Genomic DNA, 16,445 nt, shown 5'->3' on the forward strand with positions numbered 1-16,445 from the left:
CTTCGAACGTCTTCCTGTCGGGACACCTTCGTTCTGGAAATCTATCTCGATACAAACGTACCGCGCCACGGCTGTTGCCCCGTGCTAATACATGCATCAAATGGGCATCTGACAAACTGCCTATTGGCTTCAGTCTCGGGTTCTTCAGCCGACGTTCATCTGATGATTTTTCTGACGTTTCAGGAGCACGAGTGGCTGGCATTGTCAAAGCTTCACCTTTCATTGCCGGTGGTGAACTGGAGCCGAACTCGCGGCCGCAGACTATATGTACCTGGCGCGCCAACGTCCGAGGGCTTCTCCGCGGTCATTTCCGGTGCGGTTCTCCTCTTGCTACCTGCGACGGTCGTTCGCTGCAGTACGGGAGGCCAGGATCCGTTTACCTTAAGGCTTTCCTCTTTCTTGTTCAAACTGTTCGTCGCCATGGGTAGTCCTCTCAGTCCAGTGGTGGCCAACTTCTTCATGGAACAATTCGAAGCACAGGCACTGGACTGGGCGACTTGCAAACCAAAGGTGTGGTACAGGTACGTCGATGATACTCTCGTGGTGTGGAGCCGTGGTGAAGAACAGCTCGGTGACTTCCTAAGACACTTGAACAGTCTCCATGCCAACATAACATTTACCATGGAAGTAGAAAAGGACAAGAAACTGCCATTTCTAGTTGTGCTGGTCACAAGGGACGGCGAAAACCTTGGACACAGCGTGTATCGAAAACCGACACACGGACCGATACCTGCACAAACTGTCAAACAACCACCTGAGCTAGAAAAGAGACATGATAAGTACTCTCGTAACGAGAGCAGGACGAATATGTGAGCCGCAACACCTGAAACGAGGAATGAAACACCTGGAAACTGTCCTGAGGAGCAATGGGCACTCCACAAATTATATTATAAGTGTAACAGAGCCAAACACTCGGCGAAATAAGGAACGAGAAAAAGGAATGTCGGGTACGGCCTTTCTGCCATACATTACCAGAGTGACGGACAGAATCTGCCGTATATTGCGCAAACATGGCGTAAAGACGATTTTCAAACCGACAAGGAAGGTCAAAGAGTGTGTTCGATAGGCGAAGGAGAAAAGAGACCCACTTGTAACGTCGGGAATATACCGTATACCATGCACATGCGGAAAAGTTTATGTCGGAATGACTGGACGATCCATCAACACCAGGATCAAAGAGCATAAGCGACATTGCAGGTTGGGGCAGATGGAGAAATCGGCCGTGGCAGAGCATGCACTGAATGAGACCGACAACGTAATAAAATTCGCCGGCACGGAAGTTCTGGCTGTAGAGAAGCACTACCACACGTGCTTGTTCAGCAAAGCTGTCGAAATACAAAAACACGCGAACCGTTTGAACAAGGAAAGAGGAAAGCATTAAGGTAAACGGATCCTGGCTTCCCGTACTGCAGCGAACTACCGTCGCAGGTAGCAAGAGGAGAAACTCACCGGAAATGACCACGGAGAAGCCCTCGGATGCTGGCGCGCCAGGTCCATATAGTCTGAGGCCGCGAGCTCGGCTTCAGTTCACCACTGGCAATGGAGGGTGAAGCTTTGACAATGCCAGCCACTCGTGCTGGTGAAACGTCAGAAAAATCATCAGATGAAAGTCGGCCGAAGAACCCGAAACTGTAGCCAATAGGCAGTTTGTCAACAAGCGCCCACGAAAGCCTTAACAATTTTGTAAATGGGCTTCTGCCAACTCCGCATTCGTAAACATTGCACTGATTGCAAAACCACGTTCGTGATGAACATTAACCTGTTGATACTACGTACTGATGTGCCTGATGCTAGTACTGTAGAGCAATGCGTCGCATGTCAACACAAGCACCGAAGTCAACATTACCTTCCTTCAATGAGGCCAACTGGCGGTGAATCGAGGAAGTACAGTACATATTGACGAAACAAAAATGAGCTCTAACATGGAAATTAAGCGTTTCCGGACACATGTCCACATAACATCTTTTCTTTATTTGTGTGTGAGGAATGTTTCCTGAAAGTTTGGCTGTACCTTTTTGTAACACCCTATATAGTGTGCGGATGTGTTCAAGAAAAAGTAGAAAGTGGGGGAATGGGATGAGGTCTAGAGGATGCGCGTGGGGGATGGAGGCGAATGCGGAAGGCGAGATGGAGCGCATGCAGTTAGAGGATTTGGAGGGCTTTATAGAACCGGGGAGGGGCGGAAATCCAAGCTACACTGGCATAACAGAGGATGGGTCGGATCAAGGATTTGTAGGTGTGAAGGATGGTGGAAGGATGCAGACCCCAAGTCCGGCCGGACAGATGTTTCAGGAGGCGAAGGCGGTTGTGAGCTTTGTGTCGGATGGTAAGGAGATGGGGAGTCCAGGTGAGGTGGCGGTCGAGTGTGAGGCCAAGGTATTTGAGAGTAGGAGTGAGGTGGAGAGGACGGCCATAAATGGTGAGGTAGAAATCGTGGAGGCGGAAGGAGCGGGTGGTGCGCCCTATGACGATCGTCTGCCCAAACCTAACTGAATGTGTAATAAATAAAGTGGTTTCCTTTTATCCTTACATACCATCCTAGAAGAATAAGTCATCAAGGATGATCTCTTCATCCCACACTACACGGTATATATAAGAAAAGGAAAAAAAGATCCTCGTACATAGCCTCGGTCTCACTGTGTCATTTCCGAGTAAACGGCATAGTTTTCATCGGCCCTTTCCTGCTAGGCGCCTTCACCCCTCGCCGAGTGCAGCGCTGATGAGCCGGCAGCCGACGCGCTGAGCCGCCAGATGGAGTGGATTACGGCGGTGCTGTCGCTGGTGGCGCTGGCGCTGGTGGCGTTCCTGGCGGCGCGCGCGCGCTACTACGGCTACTGGGCGCGGCTGGGCGTGGCGTCGACGCGGCCGCGGCTGTTCCCGCTGGGAGACACGTGGGCAGCCGCGCTGCGCCGGCGCTCGCCGGGCGAGGCGCTGGCCCGCCTCTACCGCCGCCTCGCGCCGCTGCCCGCCGCCGGCGTCTTCCTGCGCACCACGCCGGCGCTGCTCGTGCGCGACCCGGACGTCGTCGCCGCCGTGCTCGACACCAACTTCGCCTGCTTCGCCGACCGGCACATGAGGACCCGCGACACCGACTCCTTGGTGCGTACGTTCTCCCACACTATTTACCCGGAAGCTCCGTGTTTTCTATTCTTGTCGTTTTTGTGGTCTTCAGTCCGAAGACTGGTTTGATGTATGTCTTCAAAATGTTCGAATCTGCGTGAATTCCTAAGGAACGAAACTGCGGAGGTCATCGGTCCGTAGACTTACACACTACTTAAACTAACTTGTGCTAAGAACAACACACACACTCATGATACGCCCGCTAAACCATCCGGGCAGAACAGGTAATAGGATTGTGGAAAGGGCTAAGGGTTGAAGTCAGCTTCTGCTTCTAATTGTCATTTATTGTAATTTAGCAACTCATTCACGGCTGAAAGCCTCCAACTAGAAATCTTAACAATATAAAAATCCAATTAAGATGTTGTTGCTGTGGTCTTCAGTCCTGAGACTGGTTTGATGCAGCTCTCCATGCTACTCTATCCTGTGCAAGCTTCTTCATCTCTCAGTAGCTACTGCAGCCTACATCCTTCTGAATCTGATTCGTGTATTCATCTCTTCGTCTCCCTCTACGATTTTTACCCTCCACGCTGCCCTCCAATGCTAAATTTGTAATCCCTTGATGCCTCAGAACATGTCCTACCAACCGGTCCCTTCTTCTTGTCAAGTTGTGCCACATTCTTCTCCCCAATTCTATTCAATACCTCCTCATTAGTTATGTGATCTACCAATATAATCTTCAGCATTCTTGTGTAGCACCCAAAGACCTTCTAAAAAATAACTAGACTCACTGATGGCGCTGCAGTCGAGGGATAATTTGAACCCTCGGCTGGACGCCATTATATTGGTTGTAGTCTGATGTGTTGTGTAGTATTGTTGTTTATGAAGACCCTGATCCAACGTTGTATATTTGTTGTGGCGTACATACAGTATTTGTTACTCGTAATTCTACTGTCTGTACGTTCCAATCAAAAGATGTACAGTGGTGAAGAGTTGTGAAGCGATTAATTGTACAAATAAATTCGAGAAAGGAACGAATATTACATATCACAGGTATGTGAATATTTTAAGTTGTTTTGTATGTCAGTGCACTTGCTTAATAAATGTTTTAGTAACACGGTATTAGCATAATGTCTGTGCATCTATTTGCAAGTTTCCTTTCTCAAAACCACAGCTGTTACAAAAATGGTTACACGCTGTCAGGAGACAAGATTTCCGACCGACAGAATACCATTTTATATGTTCTGATCATTTTGAAGAAAGTTGGCTGATCGGTAGTGTTTTCGTGGTCTAGGTTAGGTTGAAACTTGATAATTTGGTCGTTAGTTGCCAAAGCACTATGCCATATATAACGCACTTCTCGTCATAAAATGTAAAGCAAGGTAGAGTCAGAAAATGTCTATTAATATAGTGGGCAAATCTTTGAGTACTTTGTTGCATTTTGCGTACATCTATCGTAAATGAACTACGAAAAAAACTATGGCTCCAGTACATAACTTTTAGCTACGGCAATTTCCATGTAGTACGTAAGATAAATTCATAAACAGTGACTAGTTGGTGTTTGTTTATAAATTAAAAAGTATATTGTAGTAACGTATTTAAATGAGGCATTATGTTTGTGATCTAATTCAACGGAAGGCCTTTTGTAACCAAAAGCGATGTATAAACATTCGAATTCCGCGCGTCAGTTTACCACTCTAATGGCCGCCGCCCAGCTACTCAATTTGTCCGCTCTTCACAGTCGACTCGTGCGGTTGTGGGGCCCTGGTAGCGCCACATTTCTAAAGCTTCTATTCTCTTCTTGTCCAAACTATTTATCGCCCATGTTTCACTTCCATACATGGCTACACTCCATACAAATACTTTCAAAAACGACTTCCTGACACTTAAATCTATACTCGATGTTAACAAATTTCTCTTCTTCAGAAATGCTTTCCTTGCCATTGACAGTCGACATTTTATATCCTCTCTACTTCGACCATCATCAGTTATTTTGCTCCCCAAATAGGAAAACTCCTTTACTACTTTAAGTGTCTCATTTCCTAATCTAATTCCCTCAGCATCACCCGATTTAATTCGACTACATTCCATTATCCTCGTTTTGCTTTTGTCGATGTTCATCTTATACCCTCCTTTACAAGACACTGTCCATTCCGTTCAACTGCTATTCCAAGTCCCTTGCTGTCTCTGACAGAATTAGAATGTCATCGTCGAACCTCAACGTTTTTACAGCTTCTCCATGGATTTTAGTACCTACTCCTAACTTTCCTTTTGTTTCCTTTACTGCTTGCTCAACATACAGATTGAATAGCATCGTGGAGAGGCTACAACCCTGTCTCACTGACTTCCCAACCACTGCTTCCCTTTCTTATGCCTCGACTCTTATAACTGCCATCTGCTTTCTGTACAAATTGTAAATATCCTTTCGCTCCCTGTATTTTACCTGTGCCACCTTCAGAATTTGAAAGAGAGTATTCCAGTCAACATTGTCAAAAGCTTTCTCTAAGTCTGTTTTCAAAATGTTCAAATGTGCGTGAATTCCTAAGGAACGAAACTGCGGAGGTCATCGGTCCCTAGACTTACACACTACTTAAACTAACTTATGCTAAGAACAACACACACACCCATGATACACACGCTGGGGAGAACAGGTAATAGGATTGTGGAAACGGCTAAGGGTTGAAGTCATTTTCTGCTTCTAATTGTCATTTATTGTAATTTAGCAACTCTTTCACGACTGAAGGTCTCCAACAAGAAGTCTTAACAACATAAAAATCCTGTTAAGATAGCAATAAAATAATTTAAAGAAACAACATATGCTAGGTGCAATACCAATGGCTGAAGGCCCCAATCAAACTTCAAAATTTCAAAATATATTACCATAATCCTTAAGGGGTGTAAGACGTCAAACGGGCTTACTTGGAGCAGGAGAAGCACCACAGGACATTTTAATTTCCACTGTCTGTACTATTACAAGTAAATTCATAAAACTTTCTCAGCATTACCAGGAAGGATTCAGGATTCACACTCGTAGAAGCGGAAGTTCAAAAACATAACAAAATAATTTTTTTACATGTGAAATTTCATCATTTTTTCACTTACTATTGGTTGCATTTGTTGCTATAGGTACACTTTTCTTCATAAGTAAGAGAGACTGTTCGATGAATTTTGCGTGGCATACAAACCATACTTACAGGTGTCTGAAACTCTAGAATCTATTTAATTTATGAAAAAAATGAATGACCTGTTACGTTTTAAACTTTATGTTTAGAAAAAAATCAATTTTTTTAGTTAATTACCTCAATTTTTACCACAGTTTTTAATAGATTTGGAACATTCTAGAGTTTCATACACCTGTAAGTATGGTTTGTATGTTTTGCAAAATTCATCAAAGAATCTCTCTTACTTGTGAAGAAAAATGTACCTATAGCAACAAATGCAGCCAACAGTAAGTGAAAAAATGATGAAATTTCATATACAAAAGTCGGGAGTCGGTGCAAGCACACACAGTCGACTCATGAACGATCGGCCAGCCAAAACGCGTCGTCCGGTTGGACGACCGACCGACGATCCATCAAGACCGTGGCCCGGCTCATGCGATGCCTGGCGGCAATGGTCGGGCGAGCCATGTCGACGCAGGCCTCACTGCTGCTCCAACCCGACTGCACTAGTGCCGCATTGCAACTCCCCGACTGGCAGTCCGGACTGCACTCGAGACGCGTTCCAACTGACTGGCAGACCCGAACTCGCGAGCCGAACTCGCATCCAACTCCTTACGACAGACAACGAACGGTAAGTAATAGAATTCGAGCAAGATACTTCGAGAGGGAATATATCGATACGCGATGCTAACGCCGTTCACGGTCAGGAAAAGCAGCAACTTAGTGACAGACCTAATTTAAATGAACGTAGTGAGGTCGAAGTACATTAAAAACCGGGTGTAAAATACATGATGGCGGGAACATTAGCCAAGCGCAGTTCAACCCAGGACACAAAAATCGGGCGGTAGAGACCGCGCAATCCGTACATGGCGCCTCAAACCGCGCGGCCACTCCGCGCTGCTGTATGTCTTCGTACTGGTGTACTGGGTCGGTGAGACTCGATTAGGAAGTATTTGGTTATATGTTACTTTTACGAAACCCTCATCGGGCAGTGTGGTCCAGACGAACGGGCTCGAAATTACTTAGCGCAGCCAACATAGCTGCTCATCACACTCCCCCTTTTCTAAGCAGCCAGTGGGCTCGCGCCTCGACGCACAAACATACAATGACAGCCTGATGAACAGAGAGGTAACTTTTAAGTAAAACAAATAAACATTTACGAGTAGCTCATAAGATTACGCGCCAGCAGCTTAGACAAAATAGTTCTGATGAGTCGCTGCAAGATAATAAGGAAACTACCCAAGGCAATCACCCCCACTTACACCTGATTGTAAAGAAGTTCAGCTGCCAACGGATTTTCAGCTTCAAGTCACGCCACAAGGAGGAAACAGTACATACTTAATCGTCGTGTGGGATGGAAAACATTGGTTCAAATGGCTCTGAGCACTATGGGACTTAACAGATATGGTCATCAGTCCCCTAGAACTTAGAACTACTTAAACCTAAATAACCTAAGGACATCACACAACACCCAGTCATCACGAGGCAGAGAAGAAAACATTGGTGGAAGGAAGACGCAGACAGGTGGCTGATTAACATCACCTATGTTAAATAGAAGCTTAGCTTCCAAGTACAACTAACGAAAACACTTGTAACAGGATTTGCCCCTGTAAGACGATAAGCTTGCGGGGCCCAGATACACCGAAGAGCCAAAGAAACTGGTACACACGCTTAATATCGCGTAGGGCCGCCACGAACCCGCAGAAGTGCCGCACCACGACATTGCATGGACTCGACTAATGTCTGAAGTAGTGCTGGAGGGAACTGACGTCATGAATCCCGCAGGGCTGTCCAAATATCCTTAAGAGTACGAGAGGGTCGAGATCACTTCTGAACAGCGCTTTGGAAGCCATCCCAGATATGCTCAATAATATTCATGTCTGGGGAGTTTGGTGGTCAGCGGAAGTGTTTAAACTCAGAAGAGTGTTCCTGGAGCCACTCTGTAGCAATACTGGAGGCATGGGTTGACGTATTGTCCTCCCGAAATTGCCCAATTCCGTCGGAATGCACAATGGACATCATGCGGGTGATTAGACAGGATGCTTGCGTGCGTGTCACTTGTCAGAGTCGTATCTAGACGTATCACTGGTCCCATATCACTCCAACCTCACACCATTACAGAGCCTGCCCCAGCTTGAGCACTCCCCTGCTGACATACAGGGTCCATGGATTCATGAGGTTGTCTCCATAACCGTACAAGTCCATCCGCTAGAGACAATTTCAGACGAGACGCATCCGACCAGGCAACGTGTTTCCAGCCATCAACAGCCCAATGTCGGTGTCGATGTATCCAGTCAAGACGTAAAGCCTTGTATCGTGCAGTCATCAAGGGTACACGAGTGGGCCTTCGGCTTCGAAAGCCCATATCGCACGATGACACTTGTTGATTGCCCAGCACTGAAATCTGCAGCAGTTTACGGAAGGGTTGCACTTGTGTCACGTTCACGATTCTCTTCAGTCGTCGTTCGTTCCGTACTTTCAGGATATTTTTCCGGCCGTAGCGATGTCGGAGATTTGGTGTTTTACCAGATTGCGGTTATTCAAAGAACACTCTTTAAATGGTCGTACCGAAAATCCCACTTCATCGTTACCTCGGAGATGCTGTGTCCCATCGCTCGTGCGCTGACTATAACACCACGTTCAAACACACTTCAGTCTTGATAACCTGCCATTGTAGCGGCAGTAACCAATCTAACAACTTTACCAGACTGTTGTTGTCTTATATAGGCGTTGTCGACCGCTGCGCAGTATTCTGCCACTGTACCTATCTGTTGTGTGAATGTTCATGCCTATACCAGTTACTTTGGCGCTTCAATGTAACTAAATGAAGCAACTTGGCGACTTAGTGCACAACGTACTAGACAATTTTTTTTTTTTGCGTAAAGAATAATGACACACTGAACACAAAAAATTTGAAAAACTCTAATAATTTACAAAACCTCAATAATTTAAAGCAAGCAACAAATCACAACTCCATGACAACTTGTATGAATATGGTATCTGTTCTTTTCGAAATGTCCGGAAGAGCAGATACTATTGGTGATCTTGCAGGTCTCGAAAAATGAAATTGCAATGACATCCAGACCTTTAGCTACTTACAGGTTCTGATAAATATGAACCAGGACAGTTGAAAAGCCGCGCGGGATTAGCCGAGAGGTCTGAGGCGCTGCAGTCATGGGCTGTGTGGCTGGTCCCGGCGGAGGTTCGAGTCCTCCCTCGGGCAGTAGCCACTGTGAATAGAGACACAAAGGAACTACACACAGCCGGCCGTGGTGGCCGAGCGGTTCTAGGCGCTACAGTCTAAAACCGTGCGACCGCTACGATCGCATGTTCGAATCCTACCTCGGGCATGGGTGTGTGTGATGTCCTTAGGTTAGTTAGGTTTGGGTTGTTCTAAGTTCTAGGGGACTGATGACCTCAGAAGTTAAGTCTCATAGTGCTTAGAGCCATTTTTTGTTTTTTTTTTTTGTTTTGCTAAATTTCAGGCAAAATCTATTATTAGCCATAGCTCCGTAAGTAAACGATTGAGGATCTTTGTTTATGTAAACTTTTTTCTTTATTTGTACTTGTAGAATAACATTAAAATATTTGCATATCTTCGTGAGTCATCCTGTATAATTCTGTTTATGTTGAAAAGTGAGACCGATATGCTGCAGCATTTTATGGTCACCACGTTAGTGACGCAAGGTGCCGCCAGCTCTACAATTACATCTAAAATGATCGTTGCGTGTTCGTACAGATTAATAGAGTATTTATTAAATGGAGTAGGTACTCCCTTTTTTCATTATCCTCCACAATATCACTATGTTCACTTTTTCGAAGGATTTTTCTTGGTCAAGAAATGCTGAGATGAAACTTTCCTGGCAGATTAAAACTGTGTGCCAGACCGAGACTCGAACTCGGAACCTTGGCCTTCCGCGGGCAATTGCTCCAACAACTGAGCTACCCAAGCACGACTCACGCCCCCTCCTCACAGCTGTACTTCTGCCAGTACCTCGTCTCCCAATCCTGAAAGAAAGGAGTGCTAGTTCTGCAAGGTTCGCAGGAGAGCTTCTGTAAAATTTGGAAGGTGCGAGACGAGGTCCTGGCAGAAGTACAGCTGTGAGGAGGGGGCGTGAGTCGTGCTTGGGTAGCTCAGTTGGTAGTGCACATGCCCGCGAAAGGACAATGTCCCGAGTTCGGGTCTCGGTGTGGCACACAGTTTTAATCTGCCAGGAAAGTTTCATATCAACGCACACTCCGCTGCAGAGTGAAATCTCATTCTGAATTCTGAGACACACTGCACAGTTTCACCACGAATATTTCATAACAAATATTGTGTCTGTTATACATCTTCCGGTACGGAAACCCACCACAACAATGTGTTGCACGTAAGGCTTGTAGGTTAGCTTCGGACAGTCGGAGCGACCTGACCAGTTGTGCGAGTCGCTAAAAGTACCGCTCGTGTGCACACAGCTGCGCGCCAACGACCTGTCGCTGATGCCGGGCGGCGACGGGCGCTGGGCGTCCCTGCGCGGCCGGCTGGCGGCGGCCGTGTTCGGCGACGCGCGCACCGAGGCCGCCTTCCCCAGCCTGGCCGCCGTGGCGGGCCGCCTCGCGCAGTCGCTGCGGCGCGCCGCCGGCATCGTCGACGTGCACGACTACGCCACGCGCTTCGCCATCGACATCGCGGCCTCCGCCGTCTTCGGACGACCCTGCGACGCCCTCGCACGTCCCCAGGTATGACAAATCTCCGACCGCCCGCACTGAACAAAATGGCACGCTTTTTATCTACACTGCAAACTGGCACATCTGCCTAATATGGTGTGGGGCCCCTAATGTCGTATACGACCCCGCGAGCGCGCAAAAGTACCGCACCACGACGCGGCGTGAACTCGTCTAATGCCTGAAGTAGAGCCAGAGGGAACTGACACCGTGAAATCTGCAGGGCTGTCCATAAATCCGTAAGAGTACGACGGGGTGGAGATCTCTTCTCAACAGCACGTTGCAAGGCATGCCAGATATGCTCAATAATATTCATGTTTGGGGTGTTTGGTGGCCAGCGGAAGTGTTTAAAATCAGAAGAGTGTTCCTGAAGCCACTCTGTAGTAGTTCTGGACGTAAGTGATGTCACATTGCCCTGCTGGATTTGCCTAAGTCCGTCGTAATGCACAATGGACATGAATGGATGCAGGTGACCAGACAGGATGCTTACATAAGTGTCACCTGTCAGAGTCGTATCTAGACGTATCAGGAGTCCCATATCACTCCAACTCCACACGCCCCACACCATTACAGAGCCTCACCAGCTTGAGTAGTCCCCTGCTGACATGCAGGGTCCATGGATTCATGAGGTTGTCTCCATACCCGTACACGTCCATCCGCTGGATACAATCTGAGACGGGACTCATCCGACCAGGAAACGTGTTTCCAGTCATCAACAGTCCATTGTCGGTGTTGATGTATCCAGGCAAGGAGTACAGCCTTCAATGGTGCAGTACATAGCACAAACACGACGTCAACGCTACAAACCAACAAGGAAGATCAAAAGAAGGTCTTACACTGAAAAGCCAAAGAAACTGGTACACCTGCCTAATATAGTGTAGAGCGACTGCGAGCACGCAGAGGTGCCGTAACACGACGTGGCATGGACTCAACTAATGTCAAAAGTAGTGCTGGAAGGAATTAGCGCCACGATTCGTGCATGGCTGTCCATAAATCCGTAAGAGTACCAGGGGGTGTAGATCTCGTCTGAATAGCACGTTGCTAGGCATCCCAGATATGCTCAATAATGTTCGTGTCTGGGGTTTGGTGGCCAGCGGAAGTGTTTAACTCGAAAAGAGTATTCCTGGAACCAGTCTGTAGCAATTCTGGACGTGTGGTGTGTCCCATTGTCCTGCTCTAATTGCCCAAATCCGTCGGAATGCACAGTGGAAATGAATAGCTGCAGGTTATCAGACAGGTTGCTTTCATACGTGTCACCTGTCAGAGTCGTATCCAGACGTATCACGGGTCCCATAACTGCACACGTTCCACACCACTACAGGACACAGAACTTTCACCGCTTGAACAGTCCCCTGCTGACATGTAGAGTCCATGGATTCATTAGGTTGTCTCCATACCCGTACGTGTCCATCCGCTCGATGCAATTTGAAACGAGTCTCGTCCTACCGGCCAACATGTTTCCAGCCGTCATCTAGGCAATGTCGCTGTTGATGGACCCAGACGATGCGTAAAGCTTTTCATCGTGCAGTCGTCGAGGGTACAAGAGTGGGCCTTTGGCTCCGAAAGCCCATATCGATTATGTTTCGTTGAATGGTTTGCACTTTGACACTTGTCGGTGGTCCAGCATTTAAATCTGCAGCAATTTGCGGAAGGGTTGCACCTCTGTCATGTCCAACGTTTCTTTCAGCATGTTTTTCCATCCGCAGCGATGTAGGAGATTTGATGTTTTACCGGATTCCTGATACTCATGGGGCACTCATGAAATGATCGTAGAGGAAAATCCCCACTTCTCCGCTTCCTCGGAGATGCTGTGTCCCATCGCTCGTGCGCCGATTATAGCACCTCGTTCAAACTCACCTAAATCTTGATAACCTGCCATTGTAGCAACAGTAACCGATCTAAAATGGTCCAGTTGGCTCTGAGCACTATGGGATTTAACATCTGAGGTCATCAATCCCCTGGAACTTAGAATTAATTAAACCTAATTAACCTAAGGAGATCACACACATCCATGCCCGAGGCAGAATTCAAACTTGCGACCTTAGGGGTCTCGCTGTTCCAGACTGAAGCGTCTAGAAGCATTAGGCCACACCGGCCGGCTAACCGATCAAACAACTGCGCCAACGCTTGTTGTCTTATACAGGGTGGTCGGACTTCTAGGACCTTAACAGCTACAGTATGAACACTTGCTCAGTAGACGAGATGTGTTTCACATTAACGAAGATGAACGAATTGTCAAAGCTCCTCAGGTATTCAATTTAGAGCCCACGTTTATTGGACATTTTTTCTCGTTTTTGTCCACACTTCCACAACTTAAAGTTACCAGCCTACAATCTTCTCTACACAAGAACCAGTACATGTACTCAACTGTCAGAGGTATCAGAACGGTTTTCGTTTATAACTTCCGACTCGTTCGTTTCCGGTACAGGGATCCTTACTTCAAATCAATACATTTATCGTTCTCCAACATCTTAGAAAGTCTGTAACACCATCACGGAATCGCTCCGTGTATACGTGCGTTTACAGACGCTCGCGCCTACAACTTTGACACTCTGTAGTCTCGTTGGATGACGTTTCCAGACATGGGTTCCTATTCAAAATACGATGTACTCACTACCCTCTACAAGTCCTAGAAGTCTGTAACGGGAATTTCAGACCACCTTGTATAGGTGTTGCCGACCGCAGCGCAGTATTCTGCCTTTTTACATATCTCTGAATTCGAATACTCATGCCTACACCAGTTTCTTTGGCGTTCCAGCGTATTATCGGTTGTGGCGCGTTGACTATTACCGAGCAGTCAATTTAAGAATGCATGGTTGCAAAATACTAATAAGAATTCTTTACAGAAGAATGGAAAAACTGGTAGAAGCCGACCTCGTGTCAGATCAGATTGGATTCAGGATAAATGTAGGAACACGTGAGGATATACTGACGCTGCGGCTTACCTAACAAAATACGTTGCGGAAAATTATTCCATTCTATTTTGGCCTGATGGTAAAGCGACCTTCTACTGCTGCTATTTAAAAAAACAGTCATAGGTTGCGCCTTTATTAATCCAATAACGAAGCGTTTCGCCCGTATATGGCACCATCAGCCTATGTTAAAACAAAAAACAAAAAAAAAATTCTGCAAAAAAGCGTCCGTCAAAGATGTATGATACCGAATAAAACGTACTAAAAGGCAACCTCATAGAGGCAGCAACTGGCATAGCAGCGCAGAACATTCATTTGTATGCACTATGCGAATACTGACAGGCCTCTGTCGCCGTTGTAAGTACGGCTGTGTTTACAGTTTGCACGCGAGGACCTGTTCTCCGCTATTGTACCCGTCATCGTCTCCATCAGCCTGCCTCTTAGTACGTTTTATTCGGTATCATACTTTCTTGACGGATGCATTTTGGCAGAAAATTTCTAATTTTTTAACATAGCCTGATGATGCCCTTTCGGGGCGAAACGCTTCGTTATTGAGTTAATAAAGAACATTGTACAACCTACGACTGTTTTTTAAATATTACATTATTGGAAGGCAAATCTACCTTTATAGAATTTATAGACTTAGAGAAAGCTTTTGACGATCTTGACTGGAATACACTATTTGATATTCTGAAGGTAGTAGACGTGAAACACAGTGAGCAAAAGGGCTGTTTGCAACTTGTACAGAAACAAGACGCCAGTTATAAGGATGGAGAGGAGACAGAATTGTAGCCTCTCCCCGATCTCATTCAATCTCTACACAGAGCAAGCAGGAAAGGAAACAAAAAAAAATTGTAGTAGCAATTAAAATCCAGGGAGAAGGAAAAAACTCTTCAGGTTTGCCGATGACACTGTAATTCTGTCAGAGACAGCAATGGACATCGAAAAGCAGTTGAAAAGAATGAACATTATCTTGAAAGGAGGCTACAAGATGAACATGAAGAAAAGGAAAACAAGGGTAAGAAAATGTAGTCGAATTAAATAAGGCGATGCTGAGGCAATTAGATGAGGAAACGAGACGCTACGAGTGGTAGATACGTTTTCCTATTTGGGCAGCAAAATAACTGATGATGGCCGAAGTAGAGAGAACAGAAAATGTAGACTGGGAATGACGACAAAAGCGTTTATGAAGAAGAGAAATCTGTTAACATTGTATATACATTTAAGTGTTAGGAAGTCTTTTCCCAAGGTGTTTTTCTGGAGCGTAGTCTTTCATAGAAGGGAAACATGAACAAGAAACAGTTCATACAAGAAGAGAATATAATCTTTTGAAATGTGGTGCTACAGAAGAATACTGAAGATTAGTGGGTAGAGCATGTAAATAATGAAGATGTACTGCATAGAGCTGGGGAGAAAAGAAACTTATGGGACAAGTTGATTAAAGAGGGGATCGATTGATAGGACATATTCCGTAACATCAAGGATTCATCAACAAATTTAGTATTGGACGCAAATGCGGGGAGTAAGCAGATTCAAAAGGATGTAACTTACAGTAGTTATTCGGAGATGAAGAGTCCTTCACAGGATAGAGTAGCATGGAGAGCTGCATCAAACCAGACACAAAAACAACTATACTGAGACGTTTTTACTATACAGTAAAACTATGTCACCTGAAAATACGAGGTGCGATTCGAAAAGTAAACAACGTTTGTTTCTCGACACTTTTATTCGGAACAATGAAACAATACCTAAGTTAGGGTTCTTACTTTTTCTTGTATATATTAATGGCATTAAGTCACTAACACTGCCAGATGCCAAATTTGTTTAGTTTGCAGATGATATGAACAATGCAATAAAAGTCACAAGTAAAAGAAATTTTCGTGCGCATTAGGAAATGATTCATAGCCATTTGTCATTAAAATCTGGAAAAAGGTGCTGTTTACAGTAAAGACTTGTAAGAGTGTCGTCGCCCCCCCCCCCCCCCATATACCAAAAATATGACGAGAAGAGTACAGAAGAGGCTGACAGCGTTAAGTTCTTGCGATTACTACTCGATAGTAAATTTAGCTTGGAGGAGCATACCGCAGAATTGCCGAACAGCATAAACAGTCATTTTTTAAATATTTGTTACTACATTCTCAGTTGCACATATTGACACTAGATTACTAGTTTCGGTCATAAGCTAGATCATATTCAGATCTGATTAACCTTTAATGGAACAGCGCCGCTGGGGCCGAACGGTTCTAGGCTCTTCAAAATGGTTCAGATGCCTCTAAGCACTATGGGACTTCACATCTGGAGGTGATCAGTCCCCTAGACTTAGAACTATTCAAACCTAACTAACCTAAGGACATCGCACACATCCATACCCGAAGCAGGATTCGAACCTGCGACCATAGCAGCAGCGCGGTTCCGAACTGAAGCGCCCAGAACCGCTCGGCCTAGCCGCTTCAGTCCGGAACCGCGCTGCTGCTACGGTCGCAGGTTCGAATCCTGCCTCGGGCATGGATGTGTGTGATGTCCTTAGGTCAGTTAGGTTTGAGTAGTTCTAAGTCTAGGGGACTGATGACCTCCAGATGTTAAATCCCATAGTGCTTAGAGCCATTTGAAC

General features: G+C 45.9%; 1 protein-coding gene across 2 annotated transcripts in view; it reads left to right on the forward strand.

Moving 5' to 3' along the window:
- Positions 1-16,445, forward strand: part of LOC126272317 (cytochrome P450 6k1-like) — a 127,837-nt gene that overhangs the window by 44,394 nt on the left and 66,998 nt on the right. For both annotated transcript variants that reach the window (XM_049975100.1, XM_049975101.1), the window contains exons 2-3: positions 2,689-3,099; positions 10,674-10,937. In XM_049975100.1, coding sequence (XP_049831057.1) covers positions 2,752-3,099; positions 10,674-10,937 — 612 coding nt within the window. In that variant the 5' untranslated portion in view covers positions 2,689-2,751. The remainder of the gene's footprint in view (positions 1-2,688; positions 3,100-10,673; positions 10,938-16,445) is intronic.

This window comes from Schistocerca gregaria, chromosome 5, assembly GCF_023897955.1.
Source record: "Schistocerca gregaria isolate iqSchGreg1 chromosome 5, iqSchGreg1.2, whole genome shotgun sequence".
In the NCBI taxonomy this organism is placed as follows: Eukaryota; Metazoa; Arthropoda; class Insecta; order Orthoptera; family Acrididae; genus Schistocerca; species Schistocerca gregaria.